Raw genomic sequence first — 25,772 nt, 5'->3', positions numbered from 1 at the left:
TTGTAAATCCTTCAGTGGATGTCTGTGAAATAGCGAGTTGTTTTCCAAACACCGATTTTTATACAGCGTTTGGTGCAAGGTGGTTTACCACAATACTTGGGGGAGCGTATAGTGAGGGGGTCAGATTTACATCATTATAGTACACGGAGATCGAGCGCACCAAGGCTGCTAAACTCAAGACAAACCAGTCAAGGAACTCTTTGTATTTCAAAGGGTTGCAATTGTATAATCGAATGCCGCGAACAATAAAAGATACGAGCAATGTAGCTGAGTTTAAACGCAGATGTGCTGTTTATGTTAAACAAGCCTTCTAAGTAATGTAATATATGTTATGTTATGTGTCTTTATCTTATGTTTAGCATGATAAGTTATGAACTACACTTGTCATCTTTGATGATGATGAGAAAAAATAAAATAAAGAATGAGTCAAAAACAGTTAAGCCCGCGCGTTCGCAAAGGGACGTTAATAATTTCTAGTAGGGTTGCATGCTGTCTTGTTTTGTTGGTCAGCATGGGTAGCAATAAAAGAAAATGGGATATGTATTGCTACTATGTGCATCCACTATAGAAGAAGATATTTTGTAAACAGAAGTTGAACATTTCGATGGCACTCGATCGAATTAAGAATTAATTAATTAATTAACAAATTAGTAAATGACAACATAAAATATTATCGTAAGATACTTCCGGCTCGCTCAAACCTGTTTTTGGGATATGCAGTGGGACTCATCATCATCCCAGATCCTGTTCTGCAGACTTGTGACCCTTACTACACATTTTGTCGGTAGCTACTAAGCTGAGTTTGTTGGAGGCAAATCCACCACCGACCAAATTTTCACTCTACGGCAGATCCTCCAGAAGTGTCGAGAGCGCGAGATCCCTACGCACCACCTATTCATCGACTTCAAGGATGCCTACGACACCACAGACCGGAATGAGCTATGGAGCATCATGCAGCGGTACCACTTCCCTGGGAAGTTTATCCGGCTGTTAGAGACCACCATGAACGGGGTGCAGTGCAAGGTGAGAATATCGAACATGACGTCGGAATCGTGCGAATCTCACAGGGGTCTGAGGCAAGGTAATGGACTCTCCTGTCTGCTCTTCAACATCGCCCTGGAAGGTGTCAAGTGCTAAGAGACGTTGTAATGCCCAATGTACGTTTATGTCCAAGCTTATTGTCGGTGAGATAGATTCGCCAGAACTACTGGCTAGAGTCAACATAAATGTCCCTCCTAGAGTGTTCCGTAACTAGAGACTAATAAGAACTGACCTTACAAGACGTGCATACAGCGAGAACGACCCTATGACTGCGATGGCCCGTAAATTGAATCAGCGTTACACTTTATTTGACTGGCACCAACCTACAAGATTCTGTTGATCCGTCTTGACATTGTACACTGCGTTTAACCTGCTCTTTGTGTTATTAAAGTTAAAGTTCTAGTTTTAATTCAGTGATAAGGCGGCTTATTTGGCCAATGACTTAAATACAATATACAATACAATTGGATTGAGAATCAATGCGACGAAGACAAAGTACGTGCTTGCCGGAGATTCAGACAATCTGGGAAGTAGTGTATTAGTTGACGGCGACAGTCTCGAGCTGGTAAAGGAGTTTTGTTATCTTGGGACGGTCATTACTTCGAACAACGACATCGAGATCCGGAGACGCTTTGTGCAGAGGAATCGTGCGTGATATGGGCTTCACCGACTGCTGAGTTCTAGAAGACTTCAATCCCGCCCGAAATGTGAGATATATCGCACATTAATTCACCTGGTGGTTCTTTACGGACACTAATCCTGGACCATCCGAGCTGAGGATGCAAACGCTCTGGGCGTGTTTGAGCGGCACATCCTCCGGACCATCTTTGGCGGTGTGTTCGAGCATGGAGCGTGGACTTATGCCCCACCAAGAAGGTGTTCGACAGCGATCCCCAGTTCGGCATAAGGCGCAGGGGAGCACAGCGAACTCGATGGCTGGACCAGGTGAAGCGAGACCAGTAGAATCGGGTGTCTACATGGATGGGAGGCTGCTGCCAGAGATCGAGCATCCTAGAGAATTATTGTTGGCCGGGCCATGTCACATCGACGTGCCCTATCGTGAGCAGGCCAACAAGAGAAAGAAAGAGAGAGAGATAGAGAGAGAGAGAAACTTGCTGCTGGCATTCATCACCGGGCTTCTTAACGGAAGTATCGAATGTCCTATGCTGCTCTCGTGGGTTCAGTTGTTCGTGCCAGCCAGATCACTTCGTGCCCGTTCAATGTTGGCTATTGCTGTACCCCGGACTACGTTTGGTGTCTGCTACCCAATGATCTGCATGACCAGGTTGTTGAACTCTTTGAAACTCTTGAACTCTTTAAAACATAAAACATAAAACATAAAACATAAAACATAAAACATAAAACATAAAACATAAAACATAAAACATAAAACATAAAACATAAAAAAACATAAAAATAAAACATAAAACATAAAACATAAAACATAAAACATAAAACATAAACATAAAACATAAACATAAAACATAAAACATAAAACATAACATAAAACATAAAACATAAAACATAAAACATAAAACATAAAACATAAAACATAAAACATAAAACATAAAACATAAAACATAAAACATAAAACATAAAACATAAAACATAAAACATAAAACATAAAACATAAAACATAAAACATAAACATAAATTAATAATAACATAATAAAACATAATTGTGTGTTTTCATTAGCCCTCTCGGACCTTTCCAAACTGAGCTACTGAATACCCACAAGTGATGGAAAACCCATCCATCGAACCCATCGTATCCTCAACTCCATATAATTTTGACAGGAGTTCGATGGGTTCGCTGCTGGCGATTGGCATGTGTAAACAGGGGGTTACAAACCTCGTTTCAAACAAATTGGATATGGAGTTGATGCAGTCAGCCGTTTCTTCATCAGTGATAAATACAACCGAAACTCTTGCAAACATTATTGCTTCTGTTCGTAATTTGTAGGACATGCGTAACATATTAAACATAACATATTAAGTGAAACAGAATAATTAATTTGATGATGATACAATATCTAAAGCCATAGAAACATTTCTGGCAAGATAGTCATATTTATGTAGGACCAGGAAGATGGCTGAATGAAAAACGATTCTGATGATGGTGATGCTAGTACATTGTAAACAGTGCTGAGGATTCGATTATATTATATGTGGCGAGCAACCTCCGAAACGGCTGGATCATTTTCAACGAAACTTTGCACACTGCTCATGGTGGCATGAGAATAGGTTTTAAGACTAAAATGCACAATAACATTCCTTTGGTTGAGTTTTAAAAACCATTTCAAAGGTACAAGTATTTCTCGATATACGCCATACCCGATACACACGATTTTCTTAATTTGACAGTTCTTATACTAATTTGACACATCAAATGTCAAACTCAAAATAAATTCCCTTGTGGTCGAATTTAAAAAACCATTTTAAATAGAACAAAATTGAAATTTTTACTTGAAATCAGATCAAATAACTAATTAAATGGACAAAACCTACCCCTTCAAGCAGAATGACGAAAATTAACTATAATTTGATCGAAAACATGGAAAATCGACTTACGCTAATTTTTGAGACACGCTATTGCCTTATATCGGGGAATATCTGGGTAAAATTAGAATCTTCAGTTGAATCAGATGAAACAACTAATTTAGAGGCTGAAACCTACTACTATAAGCAAAATTATAAAAAAATTAGCTATAATTTAACTGAAAACCTCGAAATTCGTCTTACGCTCATATTCGAGATACGCGATTGCCTCCAGTCCGTATTAATAGCATATATCGGGGAGTACCTCTATACGGTATATGCTATATGGGTCTAATAAACTCCGTGGTAAAATAAAAACTCAGAGGTATCCAAACGGATGATTTCCATAGCAGATCTTAATTACCTACGGTTATTACGACAGATAAGAAGAATCGAAGCTTTGGGATAAAATAATTGTAATCATTGAAACCTTTGTTTTTGTTCTCCTCGGATTGCATGTTCTTCTATTTTCAATTAAAATGAGACATAAATTTTATCCCGTGTGAAACCGGGTAAATCAGGTAGAAAAAATATATATATTTTTTTAAATTGTGAATGTACCAGAATAAAGTTAAAAAGAGAAAAACTCACAAAAAAATATTTTATTCAATAAACTAAGCCACTTGAGGCAGGTTGGGTATATCTGTTACGCTATTTGGGGGAGGAGGGGTTTATTCCAACGTTACAGCTTGTTACACTAGGTGGGAGGGGGTCAAAAATTTGCAATTTTTACGTTACATAATTTATGGATGACGGCTTAGGAGATATTTCATTTACGGTCATAAAAAAGGACGTACAGGGGCAAGGAGAACAGCTTAAAATAGTATCGCGATGAATCAACGCGGATTGAATTGTGGTGGCTGTGAGTGGCTTATTACTGTGAATGATATGGTGCTCTGTAATAAGAGCAAAATGAGGTACCACTGTGTCGGGTTGTGTCGGCGTTACCACAGTGACTAAATCCCGGTCATGGTGCAGTTCGTGTGTGATAAATGTGTCAGAGTGCGAAGCTAAGGAGACGGGTCACCCAGGAAGCCAACGCGAAGTCGAGGAAGCCTGCAGATAACTGCGAATGCGATAATAAGGCCAAAGAAGCAGTAACAGTGTACCTCAGCGTACAAGCTGTCCACAGGAGAAGAAGTGCCCATGATGATCCATGCTGTAAAGATGACATCTACCACGAAGGCATAAAAAATCGCTAATCACCGAGGTGCGTAGCGGATTTACTCTACTGCAAAATGCACCCATACCTAAGCTAGGCAATACCGGCCCTCGTCCCGCCCCGGGTACAAAACGGAGGCGTATCATCGAGGATTCTATGTCTCCCAATGTCAACAAAAACGTAAACAATCATGAAAATAATATTTATGCTGCGCCATCGTCGCCAAGTGCTTACACAAATACTACAATCGGCATCCCACCCCTGCCTACACTACCGGAAGAAATCGTGGGAACCGATCCGTTATCGTCACCGCTTCGAGCAGCGCATCCTCAGCCGTCCACAGACAGAATATGGATCCGACTATCTCGCTTATACCCTGGCGTCACCGTGGACCAATTGGTCGCTTCGTGACGCGGCACTCGCCTCGTCGACCTGGCCTGTCGGTATTGAAGTAGGCTAATTATTGCAATCCCGTCAGCGAGAGCGTCACCATTCGTCATCACCAATCACCACCAAACACCGTAGTTATCGATCGCCAATCGACGGCACGTACACCCACATCCACTGTCTATCACGCACCGGTTCACGCATCAACATCACAACTTCAAACACTAACTTCACCGCAACTGGGAGAACACATGCTGAACGACACCACTGATGGTCCTAATTCGACACTCATTGACGGCTCGCTTCAAATTCGCCTCACTTCCAATACGAACTTACAACAGACTACACTCGACCGATTTTTTCACGAATAGCTCTGTTCAATCTGCACAAGCACTTACCTGCTTTGATTCTACTGCCAATACGCATCGCGCTGCTCGTGCCGCAGCTTTTGTTTACGATCAAAACGTGCGGGGAATGCACACGAAGGTCGATGAGTTTTGGTTATCGTTGCTGGAATCAAACATACATCGATTGTGCTTACGAAAACCTGGCTAGATCCTAGGCTACCTTCGGTTTTGCTGTTTGACGATAGATTCCCAGTCTACCGCTGCGATTGTAGGTCTGACAATAGTACATTCTCTCATGTTTATGTGTTGATCACATTCTCTAGCACTCTGACGTCACAGGAACACACAACGGTACATTCATCGTTGTAGCTTGGGTGCGTGGTCATTCGACTAGTCTACCGCTGAGGCAAACTTTACGATCGAAAGAACCAAATTTAACAATGATGTTCGTAGAGTTTCATATGGAGAGCCAAATTGTTAAACCAAGAGCAATAATGTGTGAAATTTCTATGAAATATATGAACTGTTTAGAGCCGCACTTTGCCGATCCCTGAGCAATACTCAGCTGTTTAATGTAGCTGCATATCTTCCGCCTAGACTTGTCGCAAACGATGCTACGCTTAGAGGAATTGAGGAGTGCATTTGCTCACTGTGCTTGATTATGCGCCGTGGTGACGGTTTCTTCTTGCTAAGGGACTTCAAACAGCCCTTCAGGCCAGATGCTCGACATGATCCAGAAATACCTTTCCTGTTTTATGAGCCGCAAAACAGCCCTCCCGATACCACGAGCGAATTCAGCTGTTCCTGCACCAACACCAAGGCAATACCGCCCGGACAAATTTCAACAGCCTTATACCGCTGCTTTCATCTTTTGCTGCTGACTTTAAGTGTCTCAGCTACAACTGCCTTGATCGCGCCGTTGACGATTTTGCGCGGTTCATGTCGCAAGCGTTGAATGCGTGAACACCATTCAAGCGCCCGAAACGAAGCCCTCCCTGTGGTGGCATACACTTACAAAGGATAAAAAAGCTAAGACCTTCATATATTGCGACTATCGAGTTCGAAGATATCCCTCCACTAAAAGCGTCTACGTCACTGCGCACTCGCTTTATCGGCGATACAATCGGAACTGCTACCGGGCGTATGTGCGCCGCATAGCTTGGCGCTCGCGCGGAAATTCTCGTGTGCTTTGGAAGTTTGTAGACGCTAGGCGAAAATCGTCTGGTATCCCGACCTTCGTCTGCTACCATGACCGACGGGCATAACGGTCATACTCCGTCCACAGTTTTCTTTTTTTTGCCTAACGTTTAACCGCACATTCTCTCCGGCGGTAACTGATGAGAGGCAGATAGCCGATGCACTGGCAAACGTACCGATGGATGCCAAGACCCCCAATTTGCGTTTAATCAACGAGTCTCTAGTTTCTAAAGCGATTAACCGTCTGCAGCCATCGTTTGCCCCGGGACCGGACGGGATTCCGCCTTCTTCACTGAAGCTCTGCGGTGCTGCGATGGCGCCTATCCTGGCTTTGATCTTCCGCGACTCGGTAAGGTTGGGGATCTATCCAGCCCGCTGGAAGGCCTCTTGGCTTGTTCAAAAAAGGAGGACATATCTAGCGCCTGTAACTAAAGCGGGATCACCTCGCTTTGCGTCTGCGCTAAGGTTTTGTAGTTGCTTGTGTACGAGCCACTTCTTACTGCTGCGTCAAACTAAATCAGCCCTCTGCAACATGGGTTTCTCCCCAAGCGCTCTACCACCACCAACCTGGTCGAGTTTGTCAGCCTCTACTCCCAGATCGACGCGGTCTACATCGACATCAAGGCTGCCACACGCCCTGCTGCTCGCAAAGCTCCAGATGCTTGGACTTCCCGTGCAGCTGCTGGCCTGGATGCGCTCCTATCTTGGCGATCGCACATACTGCGTTAAAATGGGACCCCATACTTCGCAACGTATTTCTGCTTCCTCGGGAGTGCCTCAAAGGAGCAACCTTGGGCCGCTGTTGTTCTGAATTTACATTAATGGCGTAACTCTAGCGCTCCCTCCTAATAGCTTGCTATACGCGGACGACGCGAAGCTATTCCTACCGATCCGCGACCGATCAGACCAACTTTCCCTTCAAGTGCTTTCCAGTCCTGGTGCTCTCGGAGTGGGCTTGCATTGTACGTCGAGAAGTGTGTTGTCATGACGTTTGCGAGAAAGCGGTACCCCTTAGTGTACGACTATGCATCAAATGGATCTACCATTGAGCGCAAAAGCTGTGTCAGAGACCTAGGAGTGCTCCTTGACGAAAAGTTGAGCTTTCACGATCAGCTAGAGCACGTTTCGCTAAGAGAAACCAATTTATCGGCTTACTAAAACAAATTTCTCGTGACATCACTGTCCCGGTTTGCATCAAAACGCTGTACTGTGTTCTGGTGCGGTCAGTGCTGGAATACTCTTCGGTAATATGGTGGCAATCTGCTGTTTGTCCCCTGGCTCGTTTGGAATCGGTCCAGCGCAGAGGTTCACTTGACGCTTCTGGGGATGTCACCAATGTGACGATGTGACCTAACATGTCACTCGCTACGTTCATGAACTATATTCGTGCCGTGCGACCTCTATATTGATTTATTATTACTTCGTTTAAGTTCATGTTTATGATTTAGTATAACTTTTGTATTTAAGCATTATTTCACTACAATGATATATTCCAATGTCCAAATTTTTTTTTTCGACAACATGGATCGTGGTACTCAAGTTGATGCAGTATATATCGACTTCATGGCTGCGTTCGATAGTATCTCTCATGATATTCTACTCTCGAAGCTAAAAAAACTCGGTTTCCTGGACTGGCAAATCACCTGGCTGCGTTCATACTTAACTAGTCGTTCGTACTACAAAAGCATAGGATCTCATCGCTCTCACTCCTTCACCAGCTCCTCCGGTGTGCCTCAAGGGAGTAACTTGGGACCGCTACTCTTCCTCATCTATGTAAATGATCTATCTTTTGTTTTACCGCCAGGCCAACACCTAATGTACGCCGACGACGTAAAAATATTCATATATATTTCATATATATATAATATATATATATATATATATATATATATATATATATATATTTCATATATATATATGAAATAAATAAATAAATAAATAAAAAACCCTTTAATAAGAAATAACCAAAAAAAAAATGCAAAATTAGATCAAGTATCCTTCTGATGTAATGTACCACTTCGAAAATTAGCTTAAACCAGTGTCACAAAGATGCTTGGAGGTGTTACATGATATATTTTTAAAGATATGACATTTCTATATAATTGTCTCAAGAAAGCCAGGCAATTGAATGCGCATTTTTAATAATATAACAAAACATGCAAACATATTTCACGTGGGGCAAAATGGACAGTTACGCTTGGGGAAAAATGGGCAGATGCTTTTGCAGGGTGACCACTCGAATAAGGATTTTAAATTCCCGGTTTTTTCCCGGATTTTCCCGGATTTTATTGGAGTTTTCCCGGTTCACTATGCTTTGTTTGCCGGTTTTATCGATACTTCAATTCCAAATTATTATATCATACGTTTTCAAAAATCATTATCTAGAGGATGGTAAGTAAACACGGGTATTGCGGGAAAAATGGACACTTGTCATAAAAACTAGATAACATTTATTAGTGAATTATTCGACAATATAGTATCCAATCTGTCGGTCTGGTCAACTCGTACGACGTAACAACATGCCCGTCATGGGTTCAAGTCCCGAATAGACCGTGCCCCCATACGTAGGACTGACTATCCTGCTATGTTAACAATAAGTCACTGAAAGCCAAGCTCACTTCACTAGTGGGTACAGGCAGGCTTGGACCGACATCGGTTGTTGTGCCAAAGAAGAAGAAGTATCCAATCTGGAAGTGTGACAACACATTTGAGAACCATTTTTGGCATGATTTCTATCAAATTTGTACAAACAAATTTCCAATCGTGCGCTCGTTTGTTGATCTTATTTGGCTACAATGGATCTTAAGCTATTTAAATATGGATTCTTTATATTTTCGGAAGTTTTATATGACTAACGTGTAAAGACTTTACCCCGTGGCAAAGATATTTTTCATGTGCTATCATTTGTCGAATAACAGATGTCATCACACAACCTTAAAAAAGGGTAACCGGAAGTCATGGACCAACCAGCCACTGGAGAAAGCATACAAAGCTGCGAAGAACGGATGCGAACTTCCTGTTAAACAGCAGCCATGCATTATGCTGTTACTCGCACGACGCTGATGATGTACCTCACGACTAGATACAGGAAATTTCAGGGGTTTTCTTAATTTTGGCACACTCTCTTGAATATGTTTTACGGGAAGAGTACTTTATGTGAAAAAAATAAAACTAAGGAGCAACGATCGGACTGCAGAAACGACGCCACCTCAACCATTAGTGCCAGTGTGGGAACCCAGGCACCCGGGCGGAATGAAGGCAGAGGCCCGAAACCAAAATGCAAAATGCCAATGTACAGGCGATGTGTGATTGGGTAACCTTAAAATTGCTAAAAGGGACAAAAATTATCAGTTATGTTCAAAAATTGGGATCGCCCACTAATTCCACCGTTAAAGTCGACACGAATACAACTTCACGAGAGATGAATAACAAAAGACGAGTAAGGGAAAGCGGGGCAATTAAGGCCCATGGGCATGTTAAGCAGTTTACTGAATATTCCTTTAAATATGCCACAAAACACCATTTTTCTTTCATTATTGTATGCCTCCACCCTTTATCTATGGATTAAAATTGCCACATAGAATGAAAACAACTTAAAAACATGAAAATAATGTAAAATAAAAGTTGATGTTTTACGAGAAGTTTTTTTGACACGCGGGGTAAAATGGGCATAGCCCTGGGGCAAAATGGGCATATGTAAACAAACTATGAAACGTCAAAACACTGGGGCAAAATGGGCCACAACAACTGCGCTTAGGTAATGGTCTATGCTTTTGCGCACGTTTCGTGAATTGTATTTTCGTTTTATTTTTTGTTTTGCTGATAGCCCTTAAAATTGTTCCAAAAATATGTTATAAAAATTAAAACAGTTTTTACACGTTTAAATCAACAAAATCAAAACTTTTGAAGCTGTGTCTGTTATCATTATTGAGGCAACAAATACAACACCATAGCCTCACCAAGCGCCGTATGTCAAAAGCATCTGCCCATTTTGCCCCACGTGAAGCATTTGTGTATTTTTTGTTATTTTAGTAAAAATACGCATTCAATCGCCTTGCTTTCTTCAGAAATTTTTTATAGAAATATCATGTCTTTAAAAATATACCATGTAAAACTCTCAAGTACCTATATGACACTGGTTTAAGCTTATTTTCTAGGTGGCAAAAAAAAGCCTTATTTTGCATTTTTCTTGGTTATTTGTTATGTAAGTGTTGCGAACTGCAACAGGATTCTTTCTTTCAGCCCAAGTAAATTGTTTTTATCAAATCAAGCGTTTTTTAAGCATCGATATTTTTATTTGCGAAGCTAAAAATCCATCGCTTGTCTCGGGGTTAGTAGAAAGAAAGAACTTTGTTCTCTCCTGCAGCTCCGATCGTAAGCGTTCGGGAATACTCGGCCCGATCAGCGTTGAACGTTGACCACACTAAACGCGGGCCGTGTCGCCCTCTATCGATAAATACTGGGAACAAAACTGATTTAGTTAGTGAATTTCTCAACTGGTAGAGAGAGGAACGTCTGTACTGATTGAACGCTTGCGCTAGACTCATTCTTTATTCCTTGTTTCCTTCATTCGTCCCCTCAATACAATTCCCAAGCAACAAATTCAAGTGACAGAAGGTCATATGTTTATACCGTACAAATTCATTACTCAACATAGCCGCCCCCTGTTGAAAGGTAGCTTTCAACCCTTATTACGAAACCTCTCTTTCTTCCTTCTGTCCGGGCAGTATGCAGATCTTGGTGATGGCTCTTCTGTAAATTCCATCCTTCGTTTTCACATCAACCACTCGAACCAAGCCGTCATCACCAGGATAAATCTTCAGCACTCGGCCGAAGCGCCATTTGAGAGGGGGAAGGTTGTCCTCCTTCAGCAGGACCATAGTGCCCTCCCGAACGTTGTCTCGCCTTGAAGTCCACCGGGTACGCGGATGCAAACCAGACAAGTAGTCTCGATTCCATCGCTTCCAAATCCGCCGAACATACTCCTGCAATTGTTGATAGCGGTCCAGGCGGTTGCCTGGAATCTCAGCATAAGATGGCTCAGGGACCGATGTAAGCGCCCGTTGAATCAAAAATGACCCGGTGTCAGAATTTCCAGGTCCTCTGGATCGTTGGAAAGTGCAGTTAACGGTCGCGAGTTCAAACAAGCCTCCACTTGAACTAAGATAGTTTCCAGGTCGTCTCGCCGCAAGATACTGGATCCTATCGTCGCCTTGAGATGCCGTTTAAGCGACTTCACTGCGGCCTCCCAGATCCCACCGAAATGGGGTGACCGCGGAGGGATGAAGTTGAAGGTGATCCCTTCCGTTCCGCAGTAATTTGTAACAGCATCCTGATGTTGTTGTTTCTGGAACAGCTCATACATCTCCTTGAGCGCTCGATCAGCTCCCCGGAAATTTTTGGCGTTGTCGCACTGGATTACGGATGGTTTACCGCGACGAGCTATGAAACGCTTCAATGTAGAAATGAAGGCTGGAGTAGACAAATCGGCAATAAGCTCCACATGTACTGCCTTGATCACAAGACAGACGAAAACAGCAACATAGCATTTGATTGGAGCAGCCTTCTTGTTGGTTTGTCTATAGAATAATGGACCACACAGATCCACACCAGTGTTGTAGAATGGGAGAACTGGGTTTACGCGTTCGCTGGGCAAATCTCCCATGATTTGCTCTGCCGTTGTTGGTTTGGATCGGAAACAACTTACACACTCATATACGACCTTTCGTGCCAGGTTGCGTACGCGAAGGGGCCAGAATCTCTCACGCAGGCTAGATATGAGCTCTTGTTGTCCCGCATGCAGATATTGTCGATGATAAGAACGCGCAATCAGTAGGGTCAATGGGTGAGAAAACGCTAAAATTATCGGATGTTTGCGTTCATACGAAACAGGCGCGTTTCGCAAACGACCACCCACACGTAGGATACCCTCTTTCAGAATAGGTGTTAGCGTTTTCAGTTTTGAGTTCGGCTTGACCGCTCCAGTTTGACGAACATCCCGAAGCTCCTCAGCAAAGGTTTCTTGTTGGGCCAGACGAACGAGCGTTAGAGACGCTGACACTAATTCATCTATTTTTAGAAACCCCTTTCGTAGCTTTCCGCGGTGTGTCGGTTGACAATTGTACATGAATCGCAGCAGATATGCCGTAAGTCGCACCAATTTTTCGTAAGATGAAGAAAGATCGAATAGAAAATTTGGCGGTACCTGTTGAGATGTGGCTACAATCGATCGCTCTTCCAAATCTTCCGAGGAAATTTCAGTATTGGGTTTGTTCGTAGGCCAAGCTTGACTTGGAAGATGCAACCATGAGGGCCCTTGCCACCAAAGTTGGGAATCCATGAGCTGCAAAGGCATCATTCCCCTGGAAATAATGTCAGCTGGATTGTGCTCGCTGGCCACATAACTCCAAGGCATCTTGTAGGTTTGGTGCTGGATTTCCGCAACTCGGTTCGCAACGAACTGTTTCCAACGGGAAGGACTGCTTGAAAGCCAATGAAGAACTATCGTTGAATCAACCCAGAAGTTGATTTTAAGCTCCAATTTCACCCCTTGCTTCACCTTCTGCCATAAGTGTGATAGTAACAACGCTCCCGACAACTCGAGCCGTGGAAGGGACACGTTTTTCTTCCGTTTGGTATTAGGTATCGGTGCCACCTTTGACTTAGCACATAACAACCGTACTGAGACTTGGCCATCGGACGATTCTGCTCGTATGTAGATACAGGCGCCATAAGCCCGTAGGGAAGCATCACTAAATCCGTGAGCTTCAATTCGCACTGTTCCACCAATTGCTCGTCGTGGAATTGTCAAGCTAGTCAGATCAGCGAGTTGTTCTCTGAAGCGCAACCAGAATTGTTGCCGTTCAGACTCCAAAGGTTCATCCCAGGTATTTTCGTTCTTCCAGAGCTCCTGCATGAAACACTTTGCTACTACAATGACTGGTCCTAACAGTCCAAGAGGATCGAACAACTTAGCTGAGTCTGATAACGCAATGCGTTTGGTGATGATTTCTGATTCCTTCCAACCAGGCACACTAAACCCTAGCTGGTCCGATGATGGCATCCATCTTAAACCCAAAGCCTTGATGGATGTGCTGCGATCGATGTTCAAAACATCTCCCTCGATTTGTAGTTCAGCTGGTATTTGCTCCAGTAACTCAGACGAGTTTGAAGCCCATTTGCGCAGGTGAAATCCTGCCGATTGTAGCAGCTGATTTATTTCGCTGCAAATAATCCGGCCATCTTCCACAGATTCCACACCGGTGATCATGTCATCCATGTAAAAATCTTGCTCGAGGACCTTGGATGCCCTGGGATATCTTGTTTCTCCTTCCTTAGCCAACGCTTGCAGACAACGGGTGGCCAAGTAAGGTGCGCAGGCTGTGCCGTACGTAACGGTTTTCAGCTGATAGATGCGAATTCTATCATCAGCAGATTCTTTCCACAGGATGCGTTGAAGTGGACGATCGGATTCCTTCACCCAAATTTGGCGATACATTTTTTCAATGTCAGCCAAAATCGCAAATCTGGGTACTCTAAATCGGAGTAACAACGACAAAAGATCATCTTGCACTGAAGGTCCCACCATCAGTGCATCGTTGAGGGATACCCCTGTATCAGTAGAACTGGATGCATCAAATACGACTCTTAGCTTAGTCGTGAGGCTGTCGGGTCGTACTACACAATGATGCGGCATGTAATATGTCTTTCCAATGTCATGGCGGTCAGATGGAATTTCTTCCATGTGTCCTAGATCGAGATACTCCTGTAGGAATTTAGAATATTCCTGCTTCAATTTCGAGTCGATATTTAATCGCCTACAGAGCGATTGTAGCCGCCGTGATGCAGCTTCATAAGAGTCACCTAGTTGATTAAGCCTTTCAGTACGCGTTGGTAAGGCTACCACGAAACGGCCTTCGTGGTCTCGTGAAGTTGTTTGTACAAATGCTGCCTCACACTCAGCTTCCTCGACGGATAACATCGCAGGGGAGTAGCAGCCTTCCAGTTCCCAAAACCGGCTTGGTTGGTCATTCAGCGTCATGACGTTGAGCACTAAGGAAGAGTGTGTTAGACCTTGGCTTACCTGACCTGAGACAATCCAACCCAGCTCCGTGTTTTGCAGTAGTAGTTTTGGGCTATTCAACCGAAGAATGTTACCCAAAAGTAGATCGTTGTAACCTTCTCGCCCAATAAGTAGATCAATTGGCCCTGGCTCATAGAAATGAGGATCCGCCAACGTCACTCCCTTCGGTAGGTTCAATCCTTCCGGATTGACTGCATGTGCTGGCTGGTCCCACGTCACTTCTCGCAGCACATGGAACTTCCAGCTTGCCTTGAAGGTAGAGCAGTGAGAGTGGATAGCAAGGCTCACAGAATGATGAGACGAATGCTGTGCCTTCCCTATTCCACCAAGCAGATGATGCTCGTTCCTCTTCTGGACTCTCAACAGCTGTACCAATCGTTCCGTAACAATGTTGATCTGTGAACCTCCATCCAGTAAAGCTCGAGCCCAGATACGTGTTCCGTCAACATTCACTACTTGTACCATTGCTGTTGGTAACAGGATTATTTTTTCGAAATTGTTGCGCGCACAATGTTGAACAATAGAAGCCGGTGTAGCTGCTTCTGCATTTGATGTAGACGGCAGTGATGACGCTGATGCTAATGACGACTGATCAATTGGAGAATTCGGTTTGTGAAGCATCGTATGATGATTTCGCTGACATACACGGCAAGATCCGGACGAACAATCCTTTCGCTGATGACCCGCCGACAAACAGTTAAAACACAACTGTCCGTTCCTCACTAGCTCGTGTCGCTTTTCCACAGATGCATTTCGAAACACTTCGCACAGGTACGCAGCATGTGAAACCCTTTTGCAGAATGAACAAACCTTTGTGGCCGGCTTAACCACGCTGTACACTTCGTTGCGGGTTTTCATTCTGCCTCCAGCTGTTGTTGCTTCACTTGTTCGATTCCTGTCTGGAGCCATGGCTTGCAAAACAGTTGCTTGGCTGCGAAGGAATTTCATGATCTCGTCATACGTGGGAACATTGGTTGAGCTATGATGTATTTCCCATTGTTTAAGTGTGGCCAGGTCTAATTTAGAGCAGACCATGTGAGCTAAGAGCACGCTGCATCCTTCCGTGGCCACTCCCATTCTAGTCGTCATTTTAACACCACGCTCAAAACTGTCAATTAAAGAAATCAGTGATTCGTATGATTCCTTTTTCATGTGTGGTATCGCAAATAATCCATCAAGATATCGTTTCACCACTAGCTTTTTGTTTTCGAATCGCGATTTCAATACTTCCCAGGCAACAGAATAATTTGCGTCGGTGATTTCGATGTCTCCTACTACGTTAAGAGCCTCCTTTTGAAGAGAGCCTTTTAAGTATCGTAGCTTGTCTACGTCGGCTAAATTCTTATTGCGATCAATAAGACTGAGAAAGGCATCTCGAAACGGTAACCAATCTTCCATCTTTCCATCAAAAGTTGGCAAGCGCATTTCGGGAAGTTTTGTGTGTGGCATGGTATCGCGTGTTGGTGTGGAAACTACACTTGATGACAAGTTTCTTTCAATTGCCAATGAAAGCTCAAAATGGCGGTTCTCGAAAGAGGCGTACTCTTCTTCTTCTTGTTCGAACTGTGCATTGGAAGAAGAAACCAAATTGTTGGTGTGCCATGTTTCATATTCCGTGGATAGCATCGGCAAGCGTGACGCACATCCTTTCAGAAAAGCGGCATCCGCTCTTGTTGCATGCTGTAGTGCTTGATCAATGCGGTCCAGCCTTTGGTCGAAATGCTGACGCATTCGCTTTCTTTTCTCCGCCAGCATTGCTGCTGTTGGAAAAGTAGGACTTGAATTTACTGATTCAAAACCTGCAAACTCACTCTCCGAAGCTTCTCTTGCCACGGCTGCCCTCAGTATTGGATTGGCTTGGACATGATCGCTGTCTGATGCAGCTTGCACATGTGATACACGATGCGATGCGTCTTGTTCCTCAAACGCCGCCGAAGTCGTTGGAACTGGTGAACCAGGCATTTTCACTTGTAACAAAAAACACTTTTCACAACACTGAATGTTCGTAAAATAGTTCAATTTGTCCCGTACTCTACCCGTAGAATTAGTTCAAACCACGCGGTTTTATTGTTCGCACACTCACGCACACACCCGGATTAACACACGCGGAACTTTGCTTTACCCGAGAAGAGAGAATTGTTCACTCGCGCACACGCTCACTCCGTTTGAATAACGCGCGCGAACCTTTATCTTAACCCGAAAAGAGAGAATTGTTCACTCGCGCACACGCTCACTCCGTTTGAATAACGCGCGCGAACCGTATTGTTCACAATACGTTTGTTAGCACCGACCACGTTTTCCACGAATTAAAACGTTCGATATGCCTTAAGCAGGGAACTTGCCTCCTTGCACTGAAAACACTTCTTGCGTATTCGAACAACTGATGATCGATCACAAGCAAAAAGATACCGTACCGACCGCGTTTCCACAGATTGAAAACGTTCGATGTACGTGTATAGGGAACTTGCTCACCTACACTTGAAACATACAACTTTGAATTCAATGTTCACTAACACTTGAACAATGTATTGTTCAACAAGCGTCCAAAAGACTGAGGCTTGACCGTCAGAAACAATAACTGGCACCGACCACGTTTCCACGTATTGAAAACGTTCGATATGCTTTGTACAGGAACTTGCAAACCTGCACTGGTAATTTCTTGTGAATTCGAACGGCAGCGGTTCGACGACACACAATAATGTATCGCACCGACCACGTTTCCACAGATTGAAAACGCTCGATGTGCGTGTGTAGGTAACTTGCGCACCTACACTGGAACAAACGATACCACCAACGACGTTCCACGAATTGGAAGTCAGGTACTCTGTTTGTGGGGACACTTGCACTCCCGCACTGAAGCTACACAACACTTCTCACCGAAAACGTTCTACACTTTGAACGCTCGATGCACCAAATGTTGCGTATCTGGACTTCACAATTAAGCCACTTGTGAAGTGCACGATCTAACGCATGCGTATGCTCAAGTATGAGCCTGTCCGAACGCGCACAGCTATTTTACACGCACACTGAATGTCCTAGTGTCCAACTCACACTGTGACACTCGCGCGAACAATACACTGCCGTTATGCACACTTCCTCAATCTCTCTACGAGTATCGAAACAGCAAACGCACAATACACTGCCACTAATGCACCCGTGTGCAACGAATTGTCGTTATCTCGATAGCCAATTCTATCCGGTTCTACGAAGGACCATAATGATTTAGTTAGTGAATTTCTCAACTGGTAGAGAGAGGAACGTCTGTACTGATTGAACGCTTGCGCTAGACTCCTTCTTTATTCCTTGTTTCCTTCATTCGTCCCCTCAATACAATTCCCAAGCAACAAATTCAAGTGACAGAAGGTCATATGTTTATACCGTACAAATTCATTACTCAACAAAAACCTTGCGATCGAATCGGTCGTTAATAATAATTAACAGTAAGGGTTATGAAATTTACATGGTGTTCATAGAACACTCTAATGAATATATTTTGAGCATTGGAAAGTATCTTTGTATTCAATTAATGCTTAAATAGAGGGTACCCATTATGCTCCACATGCCCATTTTGCACCGCTTCCCCCTAAAAGGTGGAACGAATAGGCACACCATACCCGAAATGTGCAATAACCGATATCGGTGAACGTAAGTATTGCACCAGTGCGAATGAGAAGTATAGTACATATATTGCGTACCATATGTGAGAAACGGAAAATGTTGTCCTTACACATTGGTGTGATGTTGCTGGCCTGTGGTAAGTTGGGAACAATATACAAAACACCCCATTAATTGAAAATGCACTTAGTGCGATGGTAAACAGTGATAGCCAAAGTTTGTGATAATTTCCCGTTTTTTTGGAGAATTCCCCGGTTTTTAACGGAAAAATAAAATTCCCGGCTGATTCTCGGGTTTGCCGGTTGAGTGGCCACCCTGCTTATGACATATGGCACTTGGTGAGGCTATGGTGTAGTATTTGTCCCCACACTTCAAAAGATTCGATTTTGTAGATTGAAACGTGAAAAAGCTGTTATAATTTTGATAACATATTTTTTGAAGAATTTTAAGGGCTTTCTTGAACAGCGAAACAAAAGATAGGGCTAGAACACATTTCACGAAAAGTGCGCAAAAGCACCTTTACCTAAGCGCAGTTGTTGTGGCCCATATTGCCCCAGTGCACAATGGGCAGTTTAGAACAAATTGCGGGATAAAATTATTTTTGCAGAAATTGTTAGTTTTTATCGTTTGTAGTAAAGTATTATGATAGCAAATAACATTTATATGTAGTTCGCATCCATACCACCAGGTGGCGATACATAAAATAGTGGTTTAAGGGATCTTTGCTTAGTTTTATTAATTTTGTGTGTTTTTTTCTTGTATTTGTTGTTTCTAATAGTATAAACCATTTTAAAATATACTGTAATGTTCCATAATATATGAACAAAACATAATAATTTTGAATAAGATAATATTTTCTGTTTTATATAGGACAATTGTTGATAATTCTCATTACTTTTACTCGCAGGTAGTACAAATACAGGCAGTCCCCGAGATACACGGTTAATGGGGACCGAAAACGACCGCAATATACCGCGTATCTCGAATTTCCGCGTAAGTCGAATCTCGTGAATTCCAGCCAAAATATCACTAATTTTCGTACAATTTTGCAAGTAGGGAGTGGTTTTCGCCACCAAATTAATTATTTGATATGTTTCTACTGAATTGAACTATTTTAAAAGTTTTAAATAGTATTTAACATTCGTTCAATACGGAAATTATTTGGTATTTCACAATGGATGTGTCAAATCAGTACAATTTGCTCAAAGAACTGTCAAATTTAGATAATCGCATATCTTCGAATCCGCGTATAAGAGGTACTGTGTATCTCTGGGACCGCCTGTATTAAAAATTTACATACATAACTTAGGTGGATGCTATTACAACCTCCTGACTTCTAGTTCACATTTCTAAAGATATGAATAAAGGCATTTAAATAATTAGATAGAGCAGGTACATTGAAATAAAGTAGTTCCCAAATTCGTAATGAAAAGCAGCACATATTGTTTGTCTTTGAAGGTTAAAATTTTAAATCTGTTGTTTAACAAAAATAGAAATTACACTTTTTCCTGGCCATTGATATCACACATAATTCATCCAATACTTTTCCAAGTCCTGAACTGCCTTCAGAAGGGGTTAAAAAATAAAAATCTGATGTTGTTGGTTTTACAACTATCTAAAAAATCAGAATTCAATGATAGCTACAAACAAAGTATTTACTTCATTTGTAAAGTTAAACTCTGTCTTTGTTTTAGTGCGTTTAGCTACTGATATTGAACTGGTTAACGAATCAGAGGAATACAGCTCATTATACAAAATGTCCTTTTGGATGCATTTTCTTTCTTGCTAAATATTCTTTATAGCATACTCCCCTCTATCCTTATATTTAGTTTGTCATGACTTTTGGGAGTTTCTTCTTCCAAAACGCCAATAGATGCTGGTGCATTCATAACGTTTTCCTGTTATGCATATAATTTTAGAATTATTTTCCTTACATCCGTCTATAATCTGGAGTAGAACCAAAAAGTATTTGGTTCTGATTTGCTTCATTATATTCAAAAATAAAGTTAGGTTAGAATAGCAATTTACGTATTAGATAAGTACATGAGATACGTATTACGTATTAGATAAGTACATACACAGCTTCGTAATGGAAATGAAAGTTGATCAAAAGCACGTAGAATATATTTTTGTAGAATACACGAAATACGCTACACTAGGCACCTATGGAGCCGCCTAGTTACGCATGTGTCTGTTTTTTTAAAAAGTTGTTGTGGAAAAACTTCAATAAAATTCGCGTTCGCAAACTTTCGCAGAATATTACTTCACAGATTGATAGTATATATATATTACACTATCATGCGACATATATGAGACAACGCTCTACGCCACTTTCATAATGGCATCAAGTCAAAAATTAAAATGATGAAAATTTTCATGAAGTTTCTTCAGTTATTATCTATATTTTTGCACAAAATTAACCTAACTAAAAATCTTTTATGTATTTATAAAGCTGCCTAAATATCCTTTAAAAAATGGCTAAACTTATCAAAATCGGTTCATATTTGAAAAAGTTACAAAGGTTCAAAGCTTTCCAAAAAAGTGAAGATTTTTCTGCGTTTTTTAACAAGTCTCAACTATGAGAGGTCTTTTCTAGAGAACCAAAAAAGATAAAGAACTCATATTTGGTATATTTCTTGATTTAACCCTTAGTATTAAAACCAAGTCCAGTTTAACCTTTAAGTTGGCAACCGGATACCCGGGTATTTTTTTTCAACTTCGAACTGCAATAACTTTTGATTCATTGCTTTTATTGACCTGAAATTTTCCGTATCCTCCCAACTTTTAATTTATGATTTTTTGGTGCATAAGTTGTAATTTTAAACAGCCTGTAAGTATTTTATTTTGATTTTTTAACTTTACCACGTAAGTTGGCAACCAGCATACCCGGGTATTCCATACTTTTTTATGGAGAATGACGTTTCTCTTCTTCCTCTTTTCGTATTGTACTTATTTTCGAGTCAAATTCAAGCGATTCCAAATTTCAATTTGACCGTTATTTTTATAATAAAATGAAAAAACTTAATAAATAAATGAAATAGAAGAGAATATGTGGTCGGCATTACTTGCTTACAGCATTAAAATATAGAAAGCATTGTTTACCTATGAAAATCGTTAATTTTTTGCATCAAAACGTGTGGAATACCCGGGTATGCAGGTTGCCAACTTACGTGTGTAAATCTGGTTGCCAACTCTACGGTTAAGAAAGCACGGAAAAATAACATAGTTTCTGAAGAAGTACATAATTTCATGGCAACATGTTTCGGTCAGTTGCTGCTAGATGCGCTAGTGAAATAAAAATTTCGCTAGCGAATAAGATCAGTAAACCCGGGCCTTTAGTTATTTTTTTTTTATAAAAGAAGAAAAGAACGGAAATCACTTTCACGTTCATAGCAATCAATGACTCGGTTCACTCATGTTACCTTTGAAAACACTTAAATTCCCATCTCTAGTGTTGAAGGACAGTATTGTTTGTTTATCGACGGCAAAGGACCAGTCGATAAAATTAAAAAATGTACTATATGCGATGCGAGCTCTTTAATGCGAGGGCTCTGGGGCTGTGAACTTGTATGGCGTGCGAACCCTCGCGCGCCCTCGCAAATCGCTCTCAATTGCATGGCGGGATAACAGTGCAAATTGTAGCATACTAAACACCTGCATATTGACATTTTATTTTGCAAAAATCCACAATAGTTTAAATAATGATATTTTTGACGAATAAACCCGCAAAAATAATAATTTATGAATAAAACAAAAAGATTGTTTTAAAAACATTAGATTTCGAGCAGATGATGCTACTCGCAACCCTCGCAGTGTTTGACGGACAGCCTCCAGCTGTCAACCTCCGTATCGTGAAAGACCCCACTGTTTTAAATACTTAGTTACTTTAAGAAAAATTGTCGAAAACAAGCCCAGGAAACGATGTATGACATGATATACTTACCGTTTGAATTTTCCAAGCGTTTGCTTTTGTTAAGTTGGATGTCTTCTTCTTCTAAATGCAACAGGTAGGACATTAAATATCCAATGATAAGAATAAATGTTACGGTACCAAGAACAGATATCGCTGGAAGAATATGTTCGTGTCCTAAATTATCTGAAATATATTCTAATGCCAGAATGATGCGGTTTAGCATGCGCATAATCGAGCTTTCCGAATTCTCATCAAATAGATCCTAGAAAAAGAAATAACATGAAGTAATATTAGATTTTGTAGCAGTAACAGGTTCTGTGATGAAACTAAAACGACATGTTTAACGCAGCTATGGCAAAATGATAATATGTTTCGTACATGCATTAAAACGATATGAGTATTGCCGTTTCTATATTTTGCTGGCAACTGCAAACCCTGCTGCCGTTTCTTTTCATTTGAAAGTGAAACCGTTGTCGGTCAAGCCTTACATAAACCACCACTGCGCATGTTAATTTATGAATTTCCCATAGTAGGAAAGCCAGTTCTACGTATGGGGATTACGGTCCATACGGGGTTTGAGAAGGAGGTGTACCAAATGGGCCAGAACCGTACGGTTCATTCAGTTGACCTAAAAAATTGAATGAACCGGTTCATAAGATTTTAACTATATGGTTGTTTTGATACATTCATTATAGTGAGGCGCGTTGCGTTCCGAACCAGCCAGGTGCGATCCGTTCCAGTATGCAAGCATCCGGACCGCGATCCTTATTTTTAACCCAATCAGGTTCAAACTGAACCTGTTTCTCCAACCGTTCTTTGCGATCCGACCTGAACCGACTGCTATCAACGTTCTTATCGATCCGATGTGAACCGGCTATACTAAGCGTTCTCGGCGATCTGTGCTGGACTGGTTGCTCTCAGTGCTCTTTGCGATCCAGCCAAGAACGCTCGACGGAGAGAGCTGCTCTTTGATTTGCTGTAAACAAAGCATCCAGGATCATTTTGAACTTGTTTCTCTCAGCGTTCTTTTCGATCCGGTCTGGAACGCTCAATCATCTGCTCTCTTTCATACGATTGGCCGATTTGGTACATACAAAGGTAGCAGGTAAAATCTGAACCTGTTTCCAGCGATAGCGGTAAATGCAATCAATGAATTGCTTCTCTTTTGCCATATGGATATTATCAGCATTGGTGAGTTATTTTGACTGGATTGTGGTAATCAATGAATTGCTATGTGTTTGGTGCTAAGCTGTTTCGTTGCGCATTCAATAAACTAACTTGAATGTTTACCTGAAAATTTCTTTGTGCAAATAAAAACTTAGAGTGCACAACACGTGTAGCCGTCAGCAATAATTTATTGAACACCGTTTATCGACTCGTGGAATAGCGCTATTCTTATAGCCAATTAAAGTGAACTACCGGACAAATGGAAACTCCGTTAGTGCACCGTAAAGTATAATGTAAACCCTACGGAAACAATTTAACTCTCTATGTACAGTGAACCCTCTCTTATTTGAACATTTTCTACAGTCCCTTCATTTCCAGTACATTTTTGTCCCTCTAATTTGGAAAACCTCTGAAATCTGTATCCCTCATATTTGAATATGGTGTTGCCATGATTATTGAATGATGTATGCTCGAATTGGCAATCGTGTTCGCAATTTCCTGTAGCAACAGTTAAGGCTGCATACTAAATGTGCTGTCTCTTTCTTGTTTGTATGGACCTTACATTCTCTTTTAACCTCTGTAATTTGAAAAGCCCTCTTTTTAGACAGTCCCATCGCCTCTCATTTAAGAGAGAGTTGACTGTATTTGTTATAGACCGATAATTCGATGCTAGTTCCTTCTATTGTGAAATATTAATTCAATAAGTGTAGTGTGCGTTGCAAAACATTTCTAATTTAAATTATTGATAAGAAGAAAAAAAAGAGAAAAATGATCTATTTTAGTTAAAAACAAAAACAACAAAATGTCTCGACCTTTTAATATCAAATGCACTGTATAGCGGGTTAAATAAGTTAAGCGTTTTTCTTTTAGCAGTAGAATAGTTTTACACATTCAATAAACTATTATTTAGCTTTACTTGAATCAATCTGATTGCACATAAAATATATTACACAGTATTAAATGAATACTTTCAAGTTATCTATAAATAAAGCAACTGCAATGAGCAACTAAAAAAAGCGTAACCATGACAGGTTATCTTGAACCTGTGTTCCGCGTTCCATTCTTTTTCTCCAGATTGGCAGTTTCGTTCCGTTCTTCAATTTTCGGAACTATTCCCATCACTAATTCATTATCATTTTGAAATAAATAAAAAACAATTGAAAAACTTGCAACATAAAAAATTTGTATCCTAAACAAGAAATGCTACATTTAGCTGTTTGTACGTTATATCGTCAAATAATAAATTTTAAATATTGGCATGCAGTGCAGGCAACCAGACGACTTGATCTAAATTTCTACTGATTTTCGAAACGTGTACCAACTCTATTGCTTGCTATTATGCTATTTCCAAATGAACCGAAATCGAGCTCACGTACATTCTAATGAACAACTCGGTTCATTAACGTTCCGAAAAGCCCACCTTTAGTACCTAACCTATTCACAGAATCAACGAGTATTGCTAATTGCAAAAAAAAACAACGAAAGAATCGAAATCACGTTCACGTTCATTCTGATTAACGACTCGGTTCATTCACGTTTACTTGAACTTAAACTAAGGAGCAACGATTGGACTGCAGAAACGACGCCACCTCAACCATCAGTGCCAGTGTGGGAATGGGCGGAATGAAGGCAGAGGCCCAAAACCAAAATGCAAAATGCCAATGTACAGGCGATGTCTGATTGGGTAACCTTAAAATTGCTAAAAGGGACAAAAATTATCAGTTATGTTCAAAAACTGGGATCGTCCACTAAATCCACCGTTGAATTCGACACGACCGCAACTTCACAAGAGATGAATAACAAAAGACGAGTGGAAGATAGAACGAATAGGCACACCATACCCGAAATATGCAATAACCGATATCGGTGAACGTAAGTATTGCACCAGTGCGAATGAGAAGTATAGTACATATATTGCGTACCATATGTGAGAAACGGAAAATGTTGTCCTTACACATTGCTGTGATGTTGCTGGCCTGTGGTAAGTTGGGAACAATATACAAAACATCCCACTAATTGAAAATATATTTAGTACGATGGTAAACAGTGGTAGCAAAAGTTTGTGATAATTTTCCGATTTTTTTTTTTGAGAATTTCCCCATTTTCCCGGTTGAGTGGCCACCCTGGATCTAGAGCTAGCCCTTGATTGTTATTTTTATTATATCGTTTCATAACCTTGAAAAAACGATCAAGTATAATTATTCATGTTAGGTTGTGTGTTAGATTGCCGTCATGTTTGTGATCTAAGTGTTGCACTGTACTCTAGTTTAAATTTTCGATAACACGTTGACAACATTGCTAACAATGCATACAAGATGCTAG

At 41.2% G+C, this 25,772-nt stretch overlaps 1 protein-coding gene across 2 annotated transcripts in view; it reads right to left on the bottom strand.

The window, feature by feature from the left end:
* The window catches only part of LOC121593902 (dnaJ homolog subfamily C member 16), a 72,147-nt gene that overhangs the window by 44,048 nt on the left and 2,327 nt on the right, over positions 1-25,772 (bottom strand). The window contains exon 3 of one of the 2 annotated variants that reach the window (XM_041917083.1): positions 22,314-22,545. In XM_041917083.1, coding sequence (XP_041773017.1) covers positions 22,314-22,545 — 232 coding nt within the window. Of the gene's footprint in view, positions 1-1,774; positions 1,893-22,313; positions 22,546-25,772 lie in introns of those variants that run through there. The other variant, XM_041917895.1, reaches the window with a different exon arrangement.

The sequence above is a fragment of the Anopheles merus genome, chromosome X (assembly GCF_017562075.2).
Source record: "Anopheles merus strain MAF chromosome X, AmerM5.1, whole genome shotgun sequence".
In the NCBI taxonomy this organism is placed as follows: Eukaryota; Metazoa; Arthropoda; class Insecta; order Diptera; family Culicidae; genus Anopheles; species Anopheles merus.
This window is presented reverse-complemented; position numbering and strand designations above follow the sequence as displayed.